The sequence below is a fragment of the Drosophila sechellia genome, chromosome 3L, assembly GCF_004382195.2.
Source record: "Drosophila sechellia strain sech25 chromosome 3L, ASM438219v1, whole genome shotgun sequence".
NCBI classification, from domain to species: Eukaryota; Metazoa; Arthropoda; class Insecta; order Diptera; family Drosophilidae; genus Drosophila; species Drosophila sechellia.
This window is the reverse complement of record NC_045951.1, coordinates 18,612,974-18,640,904: the sequence shown is the minus strand read 5'-3', so window position 1 is coordinate 18,640,904 and position 27,931 is coordinate 18,612,974. Positions and strand designations below refer to the sequence as shown.

The 27,931-nt window shown below is 40.8% G+C and overlaps 2 protein-coding genes across 3 annotated transcripts; both read left to right on the top strand.

The window, feature by feature from the left end:
- The first annotated feature begins 502 nt into the window (after positions 1 to 502).
- On the top strand, positions 503 to 27,383 carry LOC6618389. 2 transcript variants are annotated; one of them, XM_032718843.1, is made up of 6 exons: positions 503 to 740; positions 2,622 to 2,967; positions 19,819 to 19,924; positions 22,306 to 22,584; positions 23,415 to 23,477; positions 24,281 to 27,383. In XM_032718843.1, the coding sequence occupies exons 3-6, from the start codon at positions 19,919 to 19,921 to the stop codon at positions 25,394 to 25,396; spliced, it is 1,464 nt and encodes a 487-aa protein (XP_032574734.1). In that variant the 5' UTR covers positions 503 to 740; positions 2,622 to 2,967; positions 19,819 to 19,918; the 3' UTR covers positions 25,397 to 27,383. The 2 variants fall into 2 exon arrangements, with proteins under 2 accessions (XP_032574734.1, XP_032574735.1); XM_032718844.1 differs by lacking the exon at positions 23,415 to 23,477.
- Positions 9,868 to 11,157, top strand: LOC6618390 (accessory gland protein Acp76A). Its single transcript, XM_032718845.1, has 2 exons — positions 9,868 to 10,895; positions 10,960 to 11,157. Exons 1-2 carry the CDS (start codon positions 9,932 to 9,934, stop codon positions 11,076 to 11,078), a joined length of 1,083 nt encoding a protein of 360 aa, XP_032574736.1. The 5' UTR covers positions 9,868 to 9,931; the 3' UTR covers positions 11,079 to 11,157.
- Positions 27,384 to 27,931: the final 548 nt, after the last annotated feature.

Sequence of the window (27,931 nt, the reverse complement as noted above, 5' to 3'; positions counted from 1 at the left end):
GCCGTTTTCAAGAGCAAGGCAAGGTCCTTGCAGCTCGGCAAGTGAGGGCGAGTAAGGACGAATGTGGTGCCGCCCACTGGGAGCGAGTAAGCTGGTCAACAGGTTGAAAGTGAGCGCAGCTGAAACTTTTCGAGAGTTGCCAAAAAAGCGAAATTAGCGCCCGTCCGCTGGCGTGGCCATGAAAATTCAATTAGTTGACAGGCGCTAATTAGTAGCAAATTGAAAGCTTTCCACTTGTTGAGAAAGGTTTTTCGAAAATGCCACACGGCCATTGTCCAGGCATAAAACACACATGGCTCACGTGCTAAAAGCTCCGCACGTGTCCTGCCGCACATGGAAAGCGGTGGAAAGTGGTGGCAAGCCGCGGGAGGTGGGGGAAAAACACTGGAAAGCTTTCACTGCCAATAGCAACAGCGTGCCCCAAACACGAGCTCCACGAGCTTTGGCCGACTCCAGAAACCAAAAAATCCGTTTGGCCAACAGTTTGTTGCTCAAGCTGTTCCCGAACGGACGTCTCCTCCAGAATCGTTCGCTCCCGACATTTGGGACTTCGATTTAGTTTCGGTTTAGCTTCGATTCGGTTTCGGCCAGGAGTTGCTCTATAACAAAAAAAGAAAAGAAAATAAAAGAAAGAAAAAACGAAGAAGGAAAAGAACAGAAACCAGTTTGGTGGGGAGTTGCTCCCCAAATTCAAGGAGTGGAAATTCTTTGCCACAGTTGCTGGCAGTGTGTGTGCGTGTGTGAGTGTCTACATATTTGAATAACACAACGATCAAAATTCAGGAAAACCAACAAACCACTATTAAAACGTGCGAACAGGGAGTGAACTTCAGTTGCCAACTAACCTTGTTACCACCAGTTCGTTAGTCGGCTGTGGAACATGCAAAGCCAACATTAGATTGTGTCAGCCCACTGACTTTAAATGGCAGGCCAAGACGGCTACATGACCAGCAGAATACAGAATACGGCGGCTTTAAAGGTCTTAGGTCGGTGAATAACTCCGCCAGCATGCACTTCCCCAAGGAGCGTCTGTGGCATTTAATTAACACAGGGCATTAACTCATCAACCGTGCAAAGCCAGCCGTTTTGTTGGGTTCAACCCATCTGGGCAACTAAAATAGTAAAATTGTTAGATTAAAGGGAATGCTAAAGAACATTCCTTGGGAGAAATTAGTCAGAAGCGGAAGATTTCTATTTATTTAAATTCGCTTCACTTGCTTGAATATCAATGATGGCATTACCATGAATTATGATTAAATGTTACACGGAAATCATCAGTTTCAATAGGTTATATAAAACAAATAAATTAAGCATTCGTAAAGATTTTATGATTCTAAGAAACCTGTTCATAATTTTCTAGTTTCCGTAGAACGCAAAGGCACGGATGTTTCTCAGTTTATTCAAGAAACTGAAAACTAAATCATTCAAAAATTAGGATAATAACCTTAAAATGCTTAATGAACTGTGCAACACCCAGCATACACATATGGTAAATATTGACATTTAGTTCATACATAGTTTACATTTACTTAACGAAACTCGTGCCGTTAAAGACTTCCGCCTCCCATTGGTTTGTTAACATGCGAGCTGGGAGAAACTGCCAAATCAGCTTGGATTCGAGGTCAGAATCCAAAAAGTTAAAAGGAACAATGAGGTCCGTTTGACTCTGGGCTCCTTTGACTCGGAAATTCTATGGCCAAGTTAGAGAGATTTGACCCAAGGCTGAGCCGCCATCGCCATTCACACAACTTTTCGCAGTTTTGTTAAGAGTTTAGCGAGACTATTTTGGGCGGAGCATTCAAAGTGGAGCCAGGGGCTAAGCTGTCCAAGGCCATCTGCATTTCAAATGACCAACGCAACAATGAAGGCTGAGAATCAACAAAAGAGGAGTGCCCCTAAAACAAAAACCCAGTAAAAAAGCAGCAACATCACCAGTGACAATAACACTGCGCTGAGAATTGTCGCATGCAGGGTGGGGCCAACACACACACACACAGTCGAAAGGGGGGAGAGGGGGCTACTTAAAAACAGCGCACACATGACGTCATTAAGCATATTAAATGAGTTTACAACGTTTTTGCACACCGACAAAAACTAGACATTAAAATACAGAAAGCGAGTTGTACATTTTAAGTTCGCCTCGAACATGACCTGTTTATAAAAATACTAAGATATATCAAATAATTCTCAAAGTTCTAATAGTTATTTATTTTCTTTTTTTTTGGTTCCTAAAAGCATATATTAGCATTATCTAATTTTTGTTAATTTTGGTAATATAAAATCAAATGACTAACAAAAATCAATTTCGAAGACAAGTAAGTCTGTTCACAATTTTTCTCTGAGTGTCTTGTTGCATGGCGCTTAGAGATGAGCAGCAAAACGGTAAAGGCCATTAACAAACGCCTAATGGCGCACTTGAGACACTTTGAAGCCAGGGGGGCGTGGTCGGTGGGCGGTGGACGTAGGGCAATATAGGGTTAAGCCAAAAGCTGATAATGCGAATGGATCTGCTGCGAAAGTCGCCCTAAATGGCCAAGCAGGCGAAGCTCCTCCCTTCCTCGTCCCGTTTTCATTTGCCCGCTTGCTGCGCTCGAAAATTGAAGTATTAAATATTTATCCAGTGCACGGAAGAAATCACATTACCTCGGCAATGTGTCGCGGTAATATACAAAAATGGAGCCTCTAATGCATATGTGAAATGATCAACCAAAGGGCCATTTATCAGCATCCCCGAAGTGAGCTGGGAAAAGTGTAAAAATAAGCAAGCAACCGGCAACTAACAAGCAAACAACAGCCATAACAATTTGTCAAGTACACAACCACACACCAAAAACTCAAAGCAGGTGAAAATCCAAATAAGCGCGCGCGTTTTAAAACGCCCCAAAGCAGCGAGAGGCGAGGCCAAAGGATTATCGCGATGGCGAGGACCACGGAACTGAAGCTGGCTATGGTGGATCCTGCGAAATGGTAAGTTGATGGCCTACATTACCGCCACTGACCCACTAGTACGTTCGATCCAGAATCCATGTTCTGTTCAACAGTGATGACGATTTGGGACGTATCTTATACTCGTATTATAAAGTTATTCAAAATTTGAAGAATGATTTGATTAAATTTATAGAAATGTGGAACAAGAAACAATTGATTCTGCAATAGCAAATTGGTATTGCTTCTTAACCAAGTTGGCAGGCATCTCTTCTGCTGCTCCTCGGCTCCTTGGCTCCTCCCAGCCAATCAATATTATCGAGTTAGCCAACGCGAATTGCAAGTTGGTATCCGTGTTTTTTTGCGGGGGTTTCCGTGCTTGTGAGTAAGTGTTGTCTGAAAAAGCACGTGGAGTTTATAAAATATGCAGGGCAATACATATTTAAACATCCCGGAGAGGCGGACCAGCTCATCCGAGCAAAAGATGAACATGTCAAAGCCAACGGCCATTGCTTTTGTTTTTTACTTGCCCACGCGTACAGGAACCATATGTACGTATGAGAATATTCCATGTATACAAAATATACATGGCATTATGTGCCTGCTGAAGATTCCATTTCGCCGTACAAAAAATTGCTCAGCTCTAAACGCTCTTAATATAACTCTGCTGTACTGTGCTGTGCCGTGGATAATGAAATAATAATCTGTATCACCGGCAAACAAGCATTAACTTAATGGAGGATTAGCCAGAAATGTTCTTTGATGAGCTTAATGGAGTTGGGGATAGGCGAATAGCTGGAGCTAAGTAGCTTCCAAGTGATTTAAATGGGGGACTTACATTCGCTTTCTGATTTATGACTTAGGTAACAATTTAGATAGTTGTTAATTTTGTACTGTTTTATTTGCGATTGTATTATGAGAGAATTTCAATAATACGAGAGAATGTACTTTGAATGACTTCAAGATAATTTAGGAAAAATGCCTTAATTTGATTTATTCAAATTCCAAATAACTTGTTCTACATACATCAAGGCCCATTTAAACAATTCAAGTTCAGTAGTGATGTCTTTTTATGTTAACCATTTATATGAACAAGTAAGAAAAAGTTGTTTCAATAATTTAATCGGTTTTCCGTTGAAGTGGGATTTACATAAGTACAAAAGCCCCAAAACCTTTACGACCGACCGCCCACAAAAAAGTGCCTTGATAACAGACAACAAATAAATATTAGCATTCAACAGCTTTCATTTGAATACACATTCAAAGTCTGCCAGCCATGAACATAAATCGGCTGCCATTGTGGCATTTAAATCCATAAGGCAGACAGACGGAAACATCCCAAAAGATGGGATTCCATTGTTGTCGCACCGATTGGCGTAGTAGACACGGGGAAATCTGATACCAAAACACGTCGAATCTTTTGGCCAAAAATAGCAGCAGGAATAAATAACCAGAGCCGCGGAAAGAATGTGGAAGGCTTTGTGCGGGCCATGGAGTTGTAATTAAAAGGATATCCATATTCATTTCGTGTAAGCAGCCGCAGGGAGGCAAAAGCGTGGCATGCACGTCGAAGGACGAAGGACTCAGAAAAGTGGAAAAAGAGAATTTTTGGAGAAGGGGTCCGAGTGTGGCATGTCGCTTTGTGTATTTGTCAGTCTGGCTGGAACGCCAGCAAAGAATGCTGACAGAAGCATTCCTGGTCCCTGCTTTCTGGTCCTGCCTCGTGGTATGGGATGGCTTCGTGATACTGAAAGCAACATAATCTGGGTGCACTGAGGGAAAAGTGTTAAAAGCTGAAATGCCAATGATGCAGATCAAACATCGATTCAAGGATGACTGATTTTGCAGAAAACATTAATCAAATACAACATCCCCTCAAGGACTTCTGATGCTTTCTGTCTATTCAGTACCAAATATGGTTTGGTATGGTATTCTTTTTATGCATTTAATATGTTGTGCTCTTAAACACGTAAACTTTATCCTGATATAAAGATAGTTCTGGTAGCCTTAATTTTTAGGCACGCTGCCGTTGTTAATGCGACCCGCTTGCATATTTGTTTCCCTCGAAAGCGTCGAGGTCTGCCGAGGGTCTGGGTTTGGCTATGGGCTTTCTGTCGACCTATTTTGTGGCCGAGGCTTTGCATGTTGCAAACAATTTTCCAAAGCAGCTTCAGCAAAGCGGCAAAATGTTCGTGCGACTAATTTGTGAAAAAAGGAAGAAAGCCCGGCCAAGCAAAAACAACAACGCCAACTGGCACGAGACGTTAAAATCAACGGTCCGTGTCCATTAAAAAGGTGGCCAGGAGGCAGAAAAAAAAACAAAAATATTATAAACGCAACTCTCTGCGTTCCTTTTAATGAGAAATTATCACAAAAAAAAAATAAACGCCAGCGAAAAAAGGCGAGCAAACGGCGGCACACTTAATGCCCCCGAATGAACAGGTTGGATATACATATACCCGTATACGGGTATATAGTACACAAACAAGCAGAACAACCTTTTCCGACAATCGGTAAACACACAAAGCTAATAAAAAACTTTAAAATATTCAACAATTGGCAAAGCTTTTAAGAGTCTTACAGACGCTCCTGATATTGAAATGTAAACCTCGCAATTTTTCCGCCCCACATCGGGCGCCAAAAAATATGCTACTCACAACGCTACAGAGAAAATTATGGGGGTCGTGATAAAGTGGGTGGAGATAAATAAGTGGCGCATGTTGAATAAAATGAGCTGAAGGAGAAGGGGATAAGAAAGAAAGTAAATTCTGCTTCTGCTTATAAAAATGTTTTTGGAAATTTTAAGATGTTTTCCCATACGAGTACTTAAATGGTGAATTTATTTAAGAGAAGTGGTAAAAAAAATTATGTTTTTTATTTGTAGATTTAACTTTTAGGGTGAAGTTCAACATAAAAAATTACCTTATTTTATTGGAACATTTTGCCAGAATATCCAAAGACGTAGTACCTTGAGTACTCCATTTAAAGGCCTTTGCATTTATTACTTAATCAGGATATAGGCCTTAAGTACGCGGTTACCATCAATCAACGCGCCACCGCCGACTATTGGAGTCGTACATTATCTATGAAGGTCGACCAAAAGCTTCTCGTATAAATAGCCAACTCAGGAGAGTTCTATACGCTAAGATTATGACCAGGGTTGTGGCCATAAATTACGCAGCCAGAACAAAATTCACGCACACAGACAACGTCGGCTGGCTTAAGGTAAATCCTCGCTTTTATAATGAGCATAAAGGATAACCACAACAAAGCCCAAGGCCAAGCGGAAGTTGGAGCTTCTTACGAAATATGCATAGAATTATGATCTAACGAAATTGCGATTTAATTGAAATGAATGGGGAGCACAAAACTTTTTTGTAGCAAACGCAAAGCAAACACCAGCAGGGAAAACAACTACAAAACAAAACGTAAACATTTCAATTATGTCTCTGCGGCTGGGAAAAACTTTTTCGTGCTAATTAAGCTCAATGGGTGCTCAGAGTGGAGCTTCAGTTCCAGCAATTAGCCCGCAGAAGTCTAAACAAAGCCAGGAACTCGAAAACAAATGAGCCGAGTCGAAATGACAGACAATGGCGGCAGATGGCAAGAACAATGGCATCAGGCCATTTCCGGTTTGCTCATGTGTGCTGTCGCTTCCCACCGCCAGGGGGCGCTCTACAGCTCCGCTTCTGCTGGCCTTTCGCCCACCCTTTTGTGCGATTGTGTTAGTGCTTGCCTTCGTGTGGGTATCGCAGCAACAGTTTGTTGCTTTATTTGGCTCCTTGTTTGCCAAGACAACGACACGTTTATAAATTTTTAATTAAATTGTTGTTTTTCAGTTTGTCGCCTTTGCTTGTGCTGTTTTTGTTTAGTGATATCTAGTCGCATGAAATTGCATTGATTGTCCTGTCTCTAGTGCCCATATTCTTTGTTTGCCAACGTGCAATCGCCTGTTCATATTCGATAGCTACTCCGGGGCAAATTGAGTTGCTTAACCTGCGATTGAACCGGCCGAGAGATTAAGTGGTGGAAGTCCGTTCAACTTAACCTTTGCAACGTATATCGGATTGCTCTGAAGAGTACTGGAAAAAGTTTATGGAAGAACTCAAGCGATTAAAATTAATTATCTGGACTTATTACATTTTAAATGTAGCCATACGCATGTCCTTAAGTTCCATGAGATTGCGATTCATGTTTATGATTTATATTCTGTTAATGGTAATACTTAAGTTCTGTAAGTATTTTTGATTGGTTATGCAAAAAACTTAGATCATGTATAGTGATAAAAATAAAAGCTTAAATCATGTAGCTGTGAGATCATTTTTCAATACCATCACAACTTGCTGACGCTTATCCCTCCGCATGAGAAGCACAGGATGGAGTTTATCGTACGTACACATGTCTACACCATTAATACTAAATTTATTATGTATTCCCTATCAGAGCTCAACCAAAAGCTGAAGGCAAAGCCCCATCGAGACAATTTACATGTCTGAACAAATTTTTGTTGTGCTTGCCCATGACAAATTAACTTATTTAGTTGCGGCAGCAAACGAAATAATTTATCAAATTCCTATATAAATTATTGATGTCCTCGCTGAGGACCGCGTATCACTGTGTGGGTGTTTCTGAGTAGGTGAGTGTTGCATGTGTTGTGCTGTACATGTGCTCACGCCCACACAATTTTTCTCGCTCCTGCTGCACGGCAAATGAATAAAAATTGCGGTCAGGCGTAGGCGTAGTGGCAAATGCCAATCACGGGCATTAAGTTGGCAGTAAAGGAACGATGGTGGATTTCGGTGCTCCATTCTGAGTAGGAGGTGTAATAAGCTGGCTCTTCGGGGGCTGTGCTATGTGGTCAGAGCCATAACCAGAAATCGGGGCCAAATGATAAATGACAGTGCAGTCGAGGGCCCTCAAAATTAACATAATTTTCTCCTTTTAATTGGCTGATGGACACTAAGTGCACTGAACTAATATGGTGCCTAACAATACAGGTGTTAATTTACCTATTAAATGATACCAAAATTAGGCTTAAGAATTTTTAAAATAATAACTAATTCAGTTATTAGTAGGCATAAAGCATAAATTACTCATCCGCAACGTTGTACATTCTGTTCATTGGTAGTGTTTTGATTTTATTCACATATTTCGTAATATGTATATTTTCTTAGTCTGTTAAATCACACATATAATTCTCCCAGTGCAAACAGAGCATGGAGCAATTGCCATGGTTGTTGGTGTCGGCCAGGCATGTTTGCGTTGGTTTTGGTTAGTGTTGCTTCTGTTCCTGTGTCGTTTCTATTGCCGCTGCTTCTGCCGGTGCCGGGTAATTTTGCATGCAAATAACTGGAAATTAGTGTAAGTGCTGACTGACATGCCACACACAGGGCAGCAAAGCCAGTGCCTGTGTCTCGTCCTGGTTCCTGGATCCTTAGCACCTCCGTCCCCCGCCGGCAGCAGCCCAAGGAAGGACCAGGACGAGGGCAAATGGCGGCGACGGAGATAAACAGACGATGGCACAATAAAGTGGCAACCGCTTAGGAAAACGACTGTGCACTGGAATCGAATCCACTTCCTGGTGTCAAAATATGTAGAGTATTAACTGAATTTGATATTATTGTACTTATCTATAATTGTCTAAATTTGTTTATAGTAAATATGAACTAGTTTAGGAAACCATTTATAATATTAATACAACTTTAGATGTGCATTTTCAAATTGCGCACACAACTGATTACATTTTATCCGCGTTACGGGGGCTTTCTTTGACATTTTTCGCTAAGTGTGCTATGTCCACATGAAGCTCCATGTGGGCGTTGGATGGCAGCATATCTAAATCGACTTCCCACCCACTGCCAATGCAACATTCCCCCCTCGCCCAGCTGCTCGCTGTCGTGGAAGATCAGCGCTTTAAAACGCCATTAAAATGCAATGAGCGCTCAAACGTTTTATGCCACGAGCTAAGCTCGGATATAAAAGTGCACTTGGTTAACTCGGCGGGTTGCAAGGGAAACGGAAGTGGATGGCGTTGCCATAGAGGTGATGTAAACATAATTATGAAACCTGTGTGTGTTTCCCATTAAGAGGAAACTGGTTCGGGGATGTGTGCAATTTTTTAGTGAATTTATCATCATAATTTATCGCTACTCCAAAAGCTAATGCTATCTACATTTGGCTTGATTAACAGCAAAGTTTATAGCATTCATGTATAAATATATTTTTAGTACTGATTAGTAATATTATAAGTAAAGCAGTCGTGAGTGATGTCTTTTTATTTATTTATATTCAAGTTACGAAGAAATGGTACATTACGCATACACCTGTGACTACAAGGTCCTCAGGCTGCGAATTGATTAATTTAATTTATAATTTATACATTTATATTGCTGTTCACAATACATTTAATTTGTACATTCACTTTAAAATGCTTTAATATTTTATTTTATTGACTGAATTTGATGATTCAGCTTCAATGCCTTTACCAATTTCAAGGAAGAGAGTTGTTAATGGTATACCGTATATATGTTCAGTTTTAATACGATAATGAACAGATTACCAATTTTCTTACCTTATTTAAGCTGATCTTATTATTTATATACTAGATTTCGACCATTTTCTTATGTAAGCGACTATAAGCTCCGTGTAAATTTAAATTTCATCGTATTATATTATGCCTTAATAATCTTTAGCTGTTGCAAAATGGTAAACATTGTTTACACACTAATGATACCTCTGATTCTCGAATTTCGCAATAAGGTAAATATTATTAAATAAAAATTAATGTTACGTGCTTAAAAGTTAATTATTTAATTTGGAAATCTTAAGAAAGAAAGTAACCCAATTTTTAAAATTGATTGAATCACTATCATTATAGGAATAATCTGAGTAGTTGGCATTAACTAGTTCGATGTTTCAAAGCTATAACCAATTTAATGAAACTGCATTTTCCCCACTCGTGAATCGACTGCATACAAAAGTAACTAGTTACAGTTTTGCAATTGAAATGTTTAAACGCGTTTTAATTTGTTTCCTGATATTCCTATTAAAACATATAAATGCGTATAATTTTGAAATTAATTTGACAAAACAACTGAGCAAGGGTCGAATGGCGCGGAACTTTGTGTACTCTCCATTTGCGATTCGGCAGGCCCTGGGACTTCTCTATCTGAGCAAGGATAATGTCACGGACCAGCAGTTGGAAAGTGCCCTTCAATTGACAGGACTGCGTCAGGAGGAGATCATATCCTTATTGGGAGAAGCCCGAGAAAAGGCTGCCAGGGAACGACTTACAATAACAAATCGCATTTATTTGTCCCCGGATTACAATGCATCGCCGAACATTACGCAACTTGGCGGAAATCTCGGCATGGAAGTGAAAAACATGACTTTCTCCAGCGACCAAAGCGCAGCAAATGAGATCAAGAAGTGGTTAAATAGGTGGATAGGCAAGGCTGGAAAAAATCTATTTGGCAAGAACGATATAAGCCAGACAACTCAAGTTGTGGCTGTTCAAGGAATGTCATACTCATGTGTGTGGAAAAACCGAGAAAAGGCGTTGACAAATAGAACATTTACTTTGCTGCGGCAGAATAGGAAACCCTTTGTCTATACGGTCGAAATGATGTATACCGAAGCACCGATGCAGTTTTTCAACAATGATCAAGTGCGCGGCGTTGTGGTTCCATTCAATAACAGCGATATGGAAATGCTGGTATTACTGCCAAGGCCAAAGTATAGCACCCAGCAAATAATGTTCAGCCTGGACACAATTTTGAAAATAAAGTTGCGAATGTCGAAGAAGACGCATCTCTTTCTGCCAAAATTTAAAGTCAGCGAAAGTGTGGATCTTAACATGGCCCTAAAGGCTTTGGGCATCGAAAATTTGTTTACTAACGGGGTCAGGAGGTCTAATGCTGCGAATTTTAAGCAGTATAATTCCCTGGATGCCGATCAAAATCGGGTGCTAAGTAAGTTAGCCTGAGATGTGAGACGTGCTAAAGAAAAGATCAATGATCAAAACTATAATTTCAGTAACTATAGATGTGGGCGATGACTTCGACGATAGAGTGGTATATGTCAACCGGGGCTTTGTGTTCGTAATCAGGGACAAGAGCAACATTTACATGATCGGTCGCATGGATGCGGTTTGACAGTGCCAACTTACAGGAATTTGCAGTGAAATGTCAGCCGAGTTGTAAATTAAATTAACTTGAATTAATCCAAACAAGAGTCGCACAAAACTGTGTTTATTTCGGCCATTAGTCAGAAGGTTGGTGCGGGCTTGTCCCGCAAATTCCCCGATGGCATTGTTTACAACGTTGCCGCGCATATTAATTGCCTGTTTAAGCAAATTGAGGCCACAAAACATCAGCATCAACGTTGTTTTTCAGCTCCTGTTCCCTTTTTAACGTTTTTGTTTTTTTTTGTTGCCGCTTTGTGTGTTTGGTGCCCCGTGGCATTCCACAATTACTCGCGATTGCGGTGCCACCGAAGCCAAATGCTGACAATTGCATCATGGCAGCCGAGTGGCGACCCTCCTCGCCAACTGCAATTGCATAAATTATAAGACTGGGGCACCGGAAACCGACGCTGATTTCCCACCAACCCAGCGCTACCACAAAGACATCGACGGCAGCCCTCTAAGTGTCGGTTGCTCTGCAGGACTCGGAATGCACGGCATAAAGGATGTGAAAAGTGGTACGAGGTGCCGCTGGTCTCCTGAGCTGCAGTACACCGCTTTGATTTCGGGTTAGCTGTCTCTGGTTTTAAGGTCGAATAAACACAGGTATCCAGTGTCGCCATAAATTATTCAAGTTCCAGGTTAATCAACCGTATCTTTGCAACCATTAAACCGCGAATTTCAAATTTTTTCTTTGATTTAAAAGGTCTGGTCTAAACGATTTGCCTTTAAATAAGTTTTTTTTTAATGCAGACACCTAAAGAAGTTAAATCTAGCCACTACAATTTATGATATGAAATGTGTTAACAGATAAGAAATGCCAAATCACAGGAACATCTATAAACAAGTAGAATAGTGTAGCTAACATTCCAACGCTAATCAGAGAACAATTAACCTAGAAAACACTACACCAATTTGCGGCTTTTTTAAGTTGTTGCACAACATGACATTGCCCATACGCCCCGTTGGCCGCACAATCACAACAAACTTGCATGCAGCAAGTGCGTTTACGGGTTTTAATAAAAACCTCTGGCGCCTACGATTCACATGGCCAGCAGGAGTTCCCGGTCAGGGTAAGTGCTATTTTTCCCGGGGTGATTGCTGACACGTACCGCTTATAAAATGCAACAGAGTGCAGCGACATTGACTCGCCACCATCAGAATGCACAAAGAATTCCAGAGCCAAGGACCACGGATGACAAAAGAAAGGCATTAAAAAGGTGGATCAATTCAGATTGGCTCAGCTACGGGAAAGGTCATATATCTGCCACAAACCACGGAAGAAAATTCAAGAAAAAACTATGAAAATGGTGATTTACCTTACAGTTCATCCATGCAATGGAACATTAACTTAAGAACTAACCAAATTTACCAAATTTAATTTTTTAATTTATTTAGAATATATAAAGTGCATAGATCACCATTGTAAAAATATTACTGACCAGAAAATCGATTCAAAGTTTACAACTTGGGGTGCTGGATTTGTTTTACTTACTAAGTGAAAGCAGAAGGATATCTTTTTTAATTTATACGTAGTCAAAGTTCACAATATTCTTGATGGAAAGTTTGAAATTATTGATTTTATTAACCAACTGGTGGAAGCCGCAGCAAATTCCAAGTAAGCGTGGCAACTCTCACCTAAATAATTGTTTCAAATTGGAACACAAAGGAAAAGTCGTGAGAAAAGTCAAATAACCCACGAATCGGAAAACTTTGATGAGAACAAATGGAAACAATTATAAGGCAGACAACGGATACTGGTACTTCTCATAGAATCGCTCCCTTTGTTCTCGCACTTCAACTTTATCCTTGGCTTTTTCTTGTCCCCTCCTCCACACAAAAGTTAAACTCACTTAATTGAATTGAATGCCAAACATCGACGTCGATGAGGATGAGAATGATCACGATGGAGGCGAAGTGCACTCGAGTGCAAGTTATTCAGCCATTCAGCCAGCTCTTCTTGCAGCTGGCAATATGGCAAATGGATTTTGGTAACAATTCCATAGATTATAACTGCCTGTCGTTCGGGTTCGAATGGCAAAACGCAGAAAGGAAATGAGGAAGTGTACTAGCGTGCCAAAATGGCATAAACTAAATCACATTTTGGCCCATTGTTTGTTGTGCAGACATGGCAGAAAAGGGCATAAAAACGATAACCGACAAGCGCATAAGAAATGGCAAACGTTCACGGGGGTTGAATATCGGGAAATCTTCATCTAAGCATTAGCATTAAATGAATTTTTTACGGGTATAGCTACTAAAACAAACACTTTGTTAATAATTTTGATTCATTATCACAAAAAAAAGGAAAAGAAGCTAGCTTAGGCAAGATGAAGTTCATCTACCCTTGCAATTATTATATATTTATAATAAAAAGTGATGTGTATCGAAAATGAATATTCTATGATCAAAAGCAATATATATGCATTTTTTCCATTTGGTTTGCGACTATTCAGTGCGCTGTCAACTTTTGTATGCCTATGTTAAAGTTATCCTAAATGTGCAAGAATAAACCTTAAGGTTAATTTGATGGTAAGATCTATGAACTTAACCTAATATCCATTGAGGTTTCAATATTTTTCCCTGGTAATCCCACCCACATTAAACTTTGCAATCCACCCTCGTCCAACTGTTGACTCTCACCTGAATAGCGAAAGTTCTCCTTTGTTCTCGGCCAGTTTTATATTGAATTTTCACATGACTCTGAACCATAGTCAGCTCTAGCAGTTCGCAGAACCCCCTTTTCTCGCCGCCAGGATATCCACCCCACAGCTCATTTAACACATTGACTTTTGGCTTATTAACACCGGGACACAATGGAAGGGTCAGATTCGTGGCGAGACCAGGGCTGTTTAACTAATGGACTGGGCATTGAATCGTATACGCTCGTTATACACCTGACTTCGATTATAATCGATAATGATTTGTGTGCGTAAGTCAGGGGAACTTTTCCCATTCTCAGATTATAGCAAGTGCACATGTTATCTCTGCTTTAAAGTCACCTTTAAGTAGGATAATTTTCGCATAGTTAATTTGAGTAAAATATTAACAGAAATAAATGAACTACTCACTTTTTATTGAAGCTTTAAGCCACTTCTCTGTAGAATAGTTCGTGCCGCATTTGCGTACTTAATGTATGCTGCCCACATTTTGCGGGCATCGACTTCGACTGCGAGTTCTTTTCAATTAAAAACTTATTTGGCACATTTCAAATGCAAAACTAGAAGCGGTCTGGGCAAATTTTGTTCGCCCGACAATTTGTGGCTGCTCTTTGGCGAAAGTTTCGTCCTGCGAAAAGTCGCGTTGTACTACGCATAGAAATTGAGTTGCCCCCATTGTTGGCCCCCATTGTTATTGTTGTGGCCACAAAATGGTTGGCGCACAACAACACTTAAGCTTAAGTGACTGCTCGAGACTTTGAGTTTTTGTTGTTTCCTCCTTTCCATTTTATTTTATTTTGGCGCGAGAGGAGCGGAGAGTCCTTGTGACTGCGTGACCGGAAAGTGTTTGCTGCTTCCTGTTGCCGCAGCCACCGTAGCGGCCAAAACCACCGCAGCAGCCAAAACCGCAGCGGAAGTTTTTCCACGTAGACAATAACACCCATACAACCGCAGTTACAAGTACGCGGTCACGAATACAATGACAGAATGGACGAGGGCTTCCACCTTCCACCTATTGAAACCCGAAACATTGGGAGGACCCAATACATTTTGTATGCTCTGAAAAATAAATATTGTGTGGTGCCCTGAAAAAGATTGGCAGCTAAAAAAAATATATTTACAATGGACGCAGATTTTTATACAATTTCTGATATTCTTGGGTTTCATTTTAAATTAGTGATGGTAGAAGGTATTGTAATAATTCATATTTCTTGGCGATTTTCTTGTAGAAATACGTTTCTGCTTTTAATTTTCATTTTTTAAAATTTATCTGTGGAGTTTGATTACTTTTCATATATGTGTCTACTTATGGAATTAATTAATCACTTAAAGTCTTAAATGTATTGGATGTATAAGCAAATCAGTTCCGCTGTGAACTCCAGTTGCCTTATGAAAACTTCTTGCAAGAGCATTTTGAAGTCAGTCAAATATGGACCAGTTGTCCAGGATCTCAGAAAACCCGTACAAAGGTTATACAAAACAACAGCTGTTATCCTGAAAACAGAGTGGATTTTCGAAAGTGGAAAGCGACAAATGCGGTCAACAAAGAACGGGAAACCCTCGACGGACACAAAAGGCTAGCAAAGCGATTCGGATGCAGATACAATCCTCTAGAAACAGATTGCTCATAGGCAGCAAAATGTCACGTTCCGACCGTAAAATGTGCTAAATTGTTAATTCGACAAACATGCCATAAGCGAAATCAAGTAACAACAAAAATCCGGAAGAAATGGGTCAGCTATCGGACATTAATTTTCATTTCGCTGCCTTCGCGATTTTATGCAAATTCCTTCTTGGAAGGAATTCACCTGTGCAGGTGAAAATATAAAAGTTGAGTTAATTGCTTTTGCATAAAACAGCCGCCAAGAGGCAGAAAGTCAAAGAAAAAGCTGCCGAGGAAGTCGAATGGAAAATGGGGAGTGGGAAAGAAATGAAACTCAGTCGAGCTGCCAGATGAGTTGGTGCTCAATTGAGTGAAACGATTTTTCATCCATTGGCTTCCATTTGGTGGGGAGCTCTTCGGGAAAACTGCGGAAAACTGAGGCAAGTCTAAGAATAAGTTTAAAAAATGTGCAAACTTTGAAGCGCAGCCAAACACGAAAAGCTGGAGAAAATCAATGAAAGCCACAAATTCATTTTCGCAAATGAAATTCAACAAATAAAAAGTTTGTTAATTTATTTAAGTGAACAAAATAAATTGAAATCAGCTAGGTATATGTAAGTATCACACTTTAAGTTCGAATAATGATCCTACTTAAGCTTTTAAGTTAATTCTTTTTAATAAATTGACAACAAAGGACGATAGTGATATTAATTACAGAGCCAAAATAAGCGCGATTAATGCAATAAAGTGCTTTGGCGTTTGTCAACAATCTCCGGCAAATCATGATCGAGTTAGGGTCAGTCTTAACCCATATCATTTGTCAAAGGCAATGTGAAAAGCTGTGCGTAAGCCAAATGAATTCGGGCCCGTGTTAACTGGCCCCATAAAGAAGCTTTATAAATGAGGGTACGAGTGGTTCTTAGCAGCTAATAAGTACCCCAAACAAGTTTCTTAATCCCATACCCATGCTTTTCACGACTATGTTAGGTCAACGAACAGGTTGACAAACACTGACCCCTCCTTAAAAATACAGCTGGGAATCCATTAGGGTCCAGCTGGCCATAAGTCAAATACTCCTGTGCCAGAAACAATGACTCGACTTCAATGAGAGTTGAACGACTCCCGCAAAAAACCGTAGAAAAGTTTCCTCCGAGAGGTAAACGGCTCGGTTTGCCCGACAAAGTATGCTATAATATTTTACACATGAAAGTTTAGTGCCGCAGCCGAAAAAAAAACCAAGAAAAGGACCGGAGCCCGGACAAAAAACACATTGTTGGTAGCACGGGCTACATAAATAATTTCCACCACACACTTACTCACTAGCCGAGTCTTGGCACTTTGACTAAATGGTGTGTAATAAAATTTAAATTGCTTTTGTCTGGATTTCCTTCTGGTGTTAAAGTTGTTTCGGCCTTTGTAATGGAGGATTTCCTCATCTAGGCCAACTAGACTCTATGGTGGAATCCCATTGGTTGGTAGACAATCTTCGAGTATCACTTCAATGTCCTATATTGTTATTCTCATAATTTAAGAATGGACTTGAGAATTGGCAAGCAAATTGTTATTTCTGAAGTATTTTAGTACTTTCCTAGTATTTTGAAGAACGTTATTGTTCAATATAAAGGGCATTGTCAGCAATATTCATGCAAACTATAGTAAATTCCAAAATTCCAAATCCGATTTTACTACAAAAAAAGAAACTTGAAGCGAACTATTTGTTTACCTAAGGAGCTTGGCGTGCGACACAACACTTTTGTAAAGTCCTTTAAAGGATTTTTACACATATTATAGACATATTTACCCATTTTATGTGAACATACTGAAAATGGGGTTCAGGGAATTTCCCACTGAATATATTTTTTGAAACTTTTCAAGGACATTGCAAGGTAGATAAAACATAGACAGTTTACTTTGAAAATTTGCTGCCCATTTTCGCAAATGGTCCCACTGTGCCGGACAAGGGCCACTCATTTCGGCATTTATAACAATTGCCCAAATTGCTGCTAATTAAATATGATTTAGCTGGCTGGTGGCAACGTCTGTCTTTGGCTGAGCTGTCAATATTTGTCAGGAAGCGGGCGATAAAGCGGCCGTGTCCTTACACACTCACACAGACGTGTATGCAACTGGCCCTGACCCCTGACATTAGACCGTGCAGGGAACTGGCCTCGGGCAGCCAAATTTGTTTATAATTCAAATAGCAGAAAAAAGGCTAGCTATGCAACAGCGGCGAACATTGTGGAATTGTACAAAAAGGGGGCAAGGAAAACACGTTAAGCAAACACGATAACAATACTATATAGATATGAGAAGGGAGCCAGCAAGGACAACAAGGACACTGCCGAAACACAAGCAGGCAAATTTATTTCAATTTAAAAATTTTGGTCACGCTTAACACAAAAAGCGAGTTAAGCGGGTGAGCGATATCTAGAGGGGCCAAGTAAAATTGGGTGGGCAGGACGCGGACCAACTGCCATTTGTATAATTGCTGTCGTGATGGAGGAGCAGACTCTGCCCGCGCCTTCTTCCAGCCCCTCGAAGATGCCCACTTTGTGCCATGACACGCTCCAAGGACGCTTGACAGCAAATGGATAAGGACATTATCATCTGTGGACAGGGGGGCTTAAAAATGGCAATATGAAAACTAGCTAGCTCGAGGATAACCGGCGGCTAGATGTTATTGAAATGTGAGATGAGCATTGGTCCTGCCAGAAAAAAAAGGAACCTAAATTTTAGTTAAAAGAGCAATTGACTAAAGATAAAAATTTGACAAAGCCGCTTGAAAATTAAATATAATTTTTCGAGCTGAAATCAAAGTATTTTGATTAATTTGCAGGGTCCCTAAATTAATTCGTCTGAAGAATACAAACAAAATATAGCTTAATTTCAGCGCAATTTTTTCCGCCCTTTAAATCACTTCGCGCCGCCATCTCCTTTGAAATATTTATGCAGGAAAGTGAGCCAACCGTCGACGATTTATGTCTGGGAATTACTTGATATGCAATGGCGATTCGGAATCGCAGACGGGCAGTTCAGTGCCGTCAAGGCTGCAAGTGCATATGTATTGGAATGGCGCTACAGGATATGGCTATATACCTATATATTGTGGAACTGGACTGTCCGGGGCCTTGACAATGGCAATGAGACCGTCGGAGTCGTGTGTTGACATCGATTGACAAGGTGTGCGGGCCGAAGGCCAGCTCCACAACTATTGCAACTTTTTCCAACCGAGTTCGAGTTCAAGTCGCTGGAACAAAAAACAAACTTGAATGTCGTTAAGTTGAGGTAACCCACGTGTTGTCCTTGCTATGTGCAACAAGCAATCGGAGAGGCGTGGGGCTGGGAATCGGGCCAGGTGTCCCTGTCTAAATGGTTGGGTGTGGTGGTCGGATTGTTGTGGCTGTGGGAACTAGAAAGGCGGTTGGGAACGGTCACTGCTTGGGCACACAAAACTTGCCGCATCCTTGAGGCAATCAACGAAATTATAGAGGAAATGGGAAAAGCTTGCAACAACTTTTGGGCACATAACCTAATAGAGAGACTCATTTGTTAAATCACGAACAGCATTCCATATAGAGAATTTCTTTAACCCATAAAAGGGAGAAATCAAGGTTGCACTTCAGAAACCATAAATAAATCCGTGGAGCACTAATTTATCGCATTGCCGTTTAAATAAGGCCGCAAACACTAAATTATCGCACTCTCGGGACATTTACCAGCACTTTGGATTGTCAACAACACCCATTAGCAAGTGATGCGATCCGCAAGGCGAGCTTAATTCAATGTAACGAATTGAATTGCTCAAACTAATTATTGGACCGTTCACCGCAGCTGGGGCAACATGGGGGCCGACGAGGGTCCTTGGGGCTACGGTGGGGGTTCCGGAGAGACCCCGGAATCGTGTCCGTGTCCGGCGACTGATTTATGCTCGCAGGCGTCGCAAAAGCATTCATCCATCGTGGCACCAACAGAATATCCTTCAACTTGACCACCATGAATGGGATGGAGGTCGGTTCTTCATATTGCGGTTGCCACACACACATACACAGTCACACATGCATACATGGCTGAATGCGAGTGAGTGTTCGAAATGTCCTTGTCAAGCACTAATGGCGTCGTCGCCATCGCCATAGCCTTTGTCCTTGCCAGCGTGTTAATGTGCGACAGTTTCCTGCTCTGATGTTTCCTTCCAGCAAGCTAGAATCGAATTGAAAGGCTGCATTTTAAAATTCCCTGTTTGTTTGCACCAGGTAAAGCAATTGAAACCTGTTTCCGGCGGGCCGTGCCGAATCCAATCCGTTTCCTTTGGAGAAAACGAATTGGGAGCCAGGACATCGGGCTGTGCTGGCATGGGGTCTCTGGGGTCAAAAGAAATGCTGCATTTGCTCCTGCTATATCGGTTGATTTATCATTTTTTCTGACTCGATGCCTCTGTTTTTCCATTGCAGAATTTATGCCTGTGCAGTTTTCCATCGATTTTCGTCTTACGCCACAACGGACTGGGGATGAAACACCAAACATATAAAACGGATTTGATATTAAAAAAATATGCAGGTAAAATATTTGGCACACCCAGAGTTATGAGTTAAATACTTAAACCTTAACAAATTAATATTAAAATATTTAAGAGCTGAAACATGTATTCAAAACTTTATGGATATCATTGCTGAAAATTACTCATAATTAGTAAAGTATTTATTATCATAACCGGAATGCATTGCAAACAGAATAACATATGTGTTTAGCTATTGAGCTTTTTCAATAGCTGTTGCGAATAATAAAAAACCGAAGAAAGTTTGTTTTTATTACGACAGTTTTTATTTTGCGAAAAAGAATAACTTTTACGATAGCGATAATTGAATGCGTAAGTTTGGTCTTTTCCGAAACACGAAGAATTGGCATAGGTAGCTAACAACAACAAACAAGGAATGAGCGCCGTACAGATAAATGCGTGCGAGAGCAGCGGTTTGCACTATGGGCAACGTAACTGCTACCACTGACTAATTTGGCTTATTTAATATTAAAGAATATGAGATATCATGCGGCTGCATGACCCAACAATATGTATGCAGAACTTTAAGCGAAACACATTTTAATTTTAATTGCAAATAGTACTTGTGCAAAAGTTTTTTATTTTGTTTGATTAGCGAGCCACGATGTTTTTTTAGCTTTAAATACAGTGTTTCCATTTCTGGCCACAGTGCGTATGAGTGATAGAACAAAACAAGCTTAAAGCCGCTAATTTAATGACTTTCTTTCATTTCATATCGTAATCAGAGTGAATCGCTTAAATGTGGTCTTAAAGGTTCTGTTAGAACGTAAACTCTTTGAATTACCAGAAGTATAAGTAAAGAAAACATAGTTTCCTCTATTTTAAGTATTCAATCGAAAGCAGTAGAATTCGGGTTTCGAAATTGGTTTTGCTCATAAGTTGCACTATAGGAGCTTTGAGCAAGAAGCACCCTAGCCACATGTTGGGTGCCCCATGGATGTCGAGCACATGGAGCAGCGAACTGAACGTCAAACGGCGAATAGCGAACACAGAGTGGCAAACATCAGCGACAAACAAAAGCAAACAATGGTTTCCAGCGACTGCGGCTTATCGCCAAATGCAACATGGCGGCGGCCAAGTCACGTCTCACGTTGGCTCCTGGCGGTTGTTGCTGCTCTTGTGGCACGGTAGTTGCCATTTGTTAGCGGAAAACAGCACACTAGCCTTTTTAATACAGACACACATTCGGCGGTCGGCATGCATACGAATTGGGGAATGAGGAGCTCGAACAAGTAGCAAGTGCCACAGTTTAAATTGAAAAAATAATGCGCGAATTTGGCCAACAGCAAGCAAGGTCGATGATGATGATCATCATGATGGTTCCAATGGAGGGCAGGGCAGCACAAAAAGTCGGTGCATTTCGCCAACGCAAATATTTATCGCCACCGCACGAAAATGTCAAAGGCCATGGGCCTTCCCACGCGAGGGCTAAAATTGAATTACTCCGTGACAAGAGCACCTGTTGCGGTCAATTAATTTTAAATTAGCAGCAGAGTTTCTAAATTATTGGGTCTTTGAACCGGAAATGCCTCGCATAAACAGCGAGAGCTGCAAACAGTTGGATAATTTAATAATGCAAATTTTCTGTGCCAGCAAAATGATTATTTTGAAGTGAATTTTAATATTTTAGAATGGGTGTAAAAATCATTTAAATTTAATAATTTTAATTAAGTTAGAACAAAAGAATTAATGTTTATACTAGACACGTGTTTTACTATATTTATCATTAGCAACAATAATACTACTTATCCTATTTGCCAGTCGTTTAAAGATAAATGCACAAAATTATTCAGCGATTAATCAAAGCTAGCACGAAATTTTTTGTCATGACAAACTCTTGATTTTCCACGGCCGGAAATTAAATGACAGTTTTGAATCAAATGAGCTTTATGAGCCATGCCAATTAATGTCTTTCATTTATTCAACTAATTGGAATGGGAATTATTTATTTAATTATTATTTCATTTACTCGCTTTAAAAAAGGGTGAGGAGCTATCTAGTTCTTTTCAAAACAAAACACAGAATAATGACGAAAATTAATTATTAACTAAAGAGAAACTAAAATATGCAACACACATATAATATAAACCAGAATAACACAGAAGAGGCATAATTATTAATTTTCGGTTAATAACTCGGTTAAATAAATTGTCAATTCTTTTAAATGCAATGTATTTATTTAAATGGATTCTTAATGATTGGAGAAAGTTTAACATTTCAAAAATACCGTAGGTAAAATGCACACGTGCACACAATTTCTGTATGCATCCAATAGAATCTGATTTCGCAATGTTTCCAGCCGTGCAAACAACACTAATGAACACCCAAACATTGGAAAATTCTGGTGAAAAGCCAATTAATCAATCCGCGTTTCCACTTGCAGAAACAAGAAAAAAGGCGCGAGCTGCGCCTGAAGCGATTCTGGCGCTCCCCCAAGACCACGTCCTCGGAGGACTCCAATGGCTATGAGAGTCCCACGAGGACGAAGGCGTCCAGTGCCGGCGGCAGCAGCGATGCCCAGAGATTCAACCACCTGCACTACACCAGCCTGTCGCAGGGATCGGGCACCTCGTCCTCGGCGGGCGGAGCCACTGCATCCGGAGCGGGCCCGACGAGCAAGCCCTCCTGCTCGCTGCCACTTTTGCAGGTGTGGCCCAGCCAGGTAGGTCCTTGTCTCCCCACTTTTTCATTTGGTTTCTAGCCCGCAGTGGGGAAAAAACACGTTCCGAATTTGGGAAATTCAGATTAACTTTTAATATTTTATAGCAATTTATACAGTCCTATTATAACTTAAGATAACAATTAATTTATACCTTTACTTTAGCAGTGGTTAAAATGCTGTAATTTCTTTTGAAATATATAAATCTATTTAGAAAATTTGTCTTTTTATTATATGAAAGAATCCTTGCAGTTTTTTAGCATTATCAAACCGTTGTATACTTTTAAGCATCTCAGCCAAAGGAATAACTCCCCACAAAAAGTTGTTTTGGAACGTGTTGTTTACCCCAGATGCGAAATTTAGTGTTGAAAAGAAAATGTAGACCAATTTATGTGTTTTGGGAAAAAAGCAACCGCAACAGTTTTAAACTTGGGCTTTTTAGTTTTATTTTTTACGAATCTCTCGCTTGCGAGTGGTTTTTATGCTGTGGCCAGTTGTGCGTTTTTGCGTTAATTTGTTTCTCCGACTCTCTATTTCTTGCCACTACACCAACACCACCAAACCCCACCTACACCACCAAACCTTACTTACACCACCAAAACACCACTACCACCACCATCACCAAACACCACTACCCGCCTAAAAAACATACATAACCCTCTGTGTGTGCGTTGCGTGTTTGGTTCGGTTATGGTTTTGGTTTTGGTTCGGTTTGGTTTGGTTTGGCTATGGTTACGGTTTCGGATTGGATTGGTTTTGGTTCTGATTCTGGTTCTGGTTCTGATTCTGATTCCGATTCCGGTTCGGTTTTGATTGCTGGTCTGCTGTGGTAGCCGCTCCTGCGCCAGGAGGGCTTCGTTCAGTTGCGTCGAAACAGCGGCCCCGAGGGTCAGCGGGTATGATTTCCAACCAGTTCCTCTTTTTCCAGCCTCTCTAGTCTGCTCCACTTCTTATCTGCTCTACTCTCTATCTAATCTAATATATGCTACTCGTAACTATTAACTACATAGATTTTTGCATGCCTCGATTGATTATTTTGAAAGAGCCTCCAACGAGCTCCAATCGTTTTTGACTACTAACTGTATAAATCTGACCACAGTACCCTTCTCGTTGAGGTTATTTTGTGTATTCTACACGTCTTTTTAGCCTAGAATTCTATGCTCATGTAATTTAATTGGGAATTCTTTCGCTCAATATTATTTGGTTATTCATGCACCATTTTTGGCTGGGACTGGTCGACAACTGCCATTGGAATATGGTCATAGCTGCCAGTTTCCTGTATTTCAAATAAATATGCAATTATTTATTGGAATTTGCACACTAAATGCTTGAAAGTACAGCATTTTAATGAAATTCTAACAATCAGCTATCCTAAATTACTAAAATTGGTTTTTACCCACTTTTGTCGATCAACCAGTGCTCACCCAACTCAAAATCACCTTGTATAAGTAAATCCCACGACACGACACTTCTCCCTGTATAAAAAGGCCAGCCCCCCACACACCGAAATACGTTTTTGAACCACCTAACTAACCAAGTCACCTCTGAGAATATACCACTCTTTCCGAATAAGCAGCGAATCCCACACTGCACTTGCGAACCGGCTTAAAAGCTCCCCCAATCCCCTAAGTAACTCCCCGAATGATCCTACCCAGGATGCAAGTGTAACCTATCTTATATGTGATCTGGACTCTTGCAGGATTCGCCGCGCGGCGAGGCGGATGGCCAGTCCTTCGTGTTCCCGGCCATCGTGGAGACGAGTGTCAGCAGTCCGACAGCCGTGGCCAGCGGGAGTGGCAGTATCGGGAGCACCAACCTGAGTCTGAACGCCAGGAGGAGCAGCAACCACCTCAGCTTGTCCACGGACCGGCGGAGTTCTCTGTACTGTGATACCCTGCACGCCGGCGACTCCGGCATCGATTCGGTGCAGGCCTCGCCCTCGCCGAACGCCTTCATAGCTCCGCCGGGCGTTCACAACCTGCCGCTGGGCCAGACGGGCGGAGGGTCCTGCCATGTGTCGCCCACCAGCACGCCCACACAGGGATCACCCAATTTGTCGCTGGGCCGCAGGAGCATGCGGAACAGCATTTGCGTGGTGCCCAGTGGCAACGGGCGGAGGAAGTCGAGCGCCCTGCTGCATCCGGATCACGCCCGACTGTTCGCCCTGCGAATGAAACATGCGGCGGCTCTGGAGCGGGCACAAACCTCTCCGGATCAGACCTCCATCGAGGACGCCAACGAGTTCCACGACAATGGACTGGCCACCAACCTGCGGCTGTGCTCGGCCTCCTCGTCGACGACGTCGTCGCTGACATCCGTGGCCGCGGTCAGCCTGGGCGGTGCCGGTGGTGCGGGTGGTGCGAACACTACCTCCTCCGGCTCCGCCTACGCTGTGGGCGCGGCGGGCGTCCAGCAGCGCGTCTCCGATCCCTGGCTGCAGCCGCAATCCGATCGGGAACGGGACTCCCGGCACGACGGCAGGCGCAGGTCCTCCACGATGACCGCTCGCTACTCCCTGTTCGATGCCCTGGATCTGGAGTACGTGCTCTTGAGGGCCGCTGCCCGCGGTTCCGTGGGTCCCTACAGTCTCAGTGAGTCCATACACAAGCTCACCTTCACGCAGTCTTTGGCGTTCCCGGCTCTGGCTCGTGGCCTGGCCACCAAAAGGCGGAGGTCGGCCACGCACACCAGCTCACGGCCCCTGAATCCCCATGAGTCCGGTCTGAATACCTGCGCCAAGGTGGTCACCGCCGTCGTCCTGGTGGCCCTGTCCTTCATGGTGTTCCTCATCGTCTACAAGTTCGTGCGGACGTGAGGTTTGCTCCTGGCCCCGTCGCCAGAGCTCCCAGTCACATATCAGGCCAACTACGGAGCGGAGGAGGGGTCCACATCGTCCTCCATCATCTCGTCGGCGGGCCGCAGTCTGGGCAAGCACATGTCGGGGTTCAGGAGCAAATTGGGTCTGCGTCAGGCCGACTTCGAGTGATCCTTGCGAAGATCGTTTGAACAGACATTAAAGCACTGGTCGCCAATATTTTTGCTATTCGAAAGGGATTGAATCAGATTTCATCAATTGGAAAAATATTTTTTATTGTATGAAACTCTAAGGATTACATATTTTCCTCGAAAAGTACCTATGCAAATCGTTTCGTGGTGGTAAAAAATGGCTGACCAGTGCAATTTTTGTGATAAACTATCAATGAAAGCAAATTTTCCACACAAGAAAACCCAACAGTGGAGCATATGTAAGTTAATAAAATAACAAATTAAAGGCTTAAACATTTAGTAAAAACAGCTTCAAGAGGCTTTGCCAGAGTTTCATCAAATTTATAATATACTTATGAATAATATTTTTTTATAAATATAAAAATCGCAGCTCGCATTTCCTAGGCTCCTATTTAGAGAAGATTTTTGAATGGAATTCCAAATCCAGTTTCATTGTTTGCAGTTGAAGTGCCTAACTAATTTTAAACAAACTACAAATTACATTAATACTCGCTTAATTTTGTTCTCTTCTTAAAAATCGAATTTAGAAATTGGCAGCTGCTTGGAAAATGAAACTGCTTATGCGCAGTAGTCCAAATAATTTTTCCTAGATAAACATTTTTGAAGGGAAATTAGAAGTGGTGGAGGAAATTGAGAGGACATATGATTTAATACTGATTTCGAATCATTATTTTATGTTACAGCAGAAATGAAAGTTAATATTTAAAATTACTATATCTTTTTCCTAATATCAAACAAATAATTTGTCTTTATTTTTTAATATTATTCGCTGGTATATGGGAGCTCCTAAGTCAATTAACATCCATAGCAAATGCTTATTATTTTATCCTTAACTCGTTCGTTATCCTCACAAGCTCCAAAACACCATGTTAGAGTTATATAATTGGCTTTAGTCTTAAGGATCAGGAAAATGGGCAGGCGAATAGGAACTACAAACGAGATACATTTGTACTGAGTTGTTGAACGGCTAGATGATATAGATGATATAGATGATATATGATATGATAAATATATGGAAATCCAGGCATATTTAATTAACATATTTATGGTAGCTATATATAGTTATACAAGCAAATATATATGTATATGTATACATGCATTATATATCTGTATATGGGTGTTTATAAATGTATATCTAAGCGGCTTAAATGTGACAAAGCACTTGCTGAAATACCAAAACAAACTCTCTACTCTTAACTTGCTGCCTTACTTTCCTCTAGTGAAAATAGTTGAAAATAACAAAAAGATATTAACAAACAAGCTCCGACTAACAAATTCTTCATAAATTGCTGCCTTACTTTCCTATACGAAAAAAAAATAAAATTAAAATCGAACTAAACCTTTTCAAGAAACCTTATTAACTCTCAGAGCTTCTTTTTCCTATTTCCTCTACGAGCTTGGCCTATCATAGAACCTAAAATGTGCAAAACCGAAGCAGACACGTTTTATATAGAGTAAAGAATTATATACTAAATGTAAAGTTAAATATACGATATTAATATTAAATCTGGCTAAAGGATACACGTTTTGTTGCATAAGTATAAGTTATTCCTTCCCTATTCTTGCATAAATTATTTCTATATTTGTCGATGGCATTCATCAATATATTTATGCATAGTTTTACGACCTCTCCTTTTTCATTACGATTGGTGTGCAGCCAACTATGGTTAAATAAAAAATGCATATTAAATGTCACAAAACAAGAATGGAAAGATGAAATGAAAAACCAACTGTAACCGTAACTGAAGTAAGTTGAAACGTGCAACAATAAAACGAAGAAATTTTCAAATAAACCATTCCATTTGTGTTTTTCCTTTTTTCCCCAATATTACTTTTCCCAATCGCATCGGCGAGCATTAAATTGAAAATTTTTCATTTTCAGCATCGCATTTATGTCTAGAATTACCTTTGGCTTCCGAGAATTGCAGATTACTAATTGGGACTGACGTGGCTCTGCAGGATCGAAGATAATAAGGATAATGGTGATTTATCGAGAGCTACTCTTTTCAGTACAAGCAGTTGGAAAATTCATGAGAAAATTCCTGCTAATGGAATCGAATTAAGATTTCTCGTATCGATTTATGGAGTAATTTTGCAAGACAGCGGTTCTTATTTTTACAAGGAGAGGGGGAAAAAAGTAGAAAACAATTTGTAGCATATATAAATTTTTTTGAATATTATTTTATTGTATCATATCAAATGATAATAATACACAATCATACATAACTGCCCATGGAATTCAACCAAATATTGATTTTTTATTTTCCAAAATTGGTTTTATGATTATCACGAAATGAGTAAAATTAACCATGCACCATTTTATTAATTGAATTCAAAAGGGAAT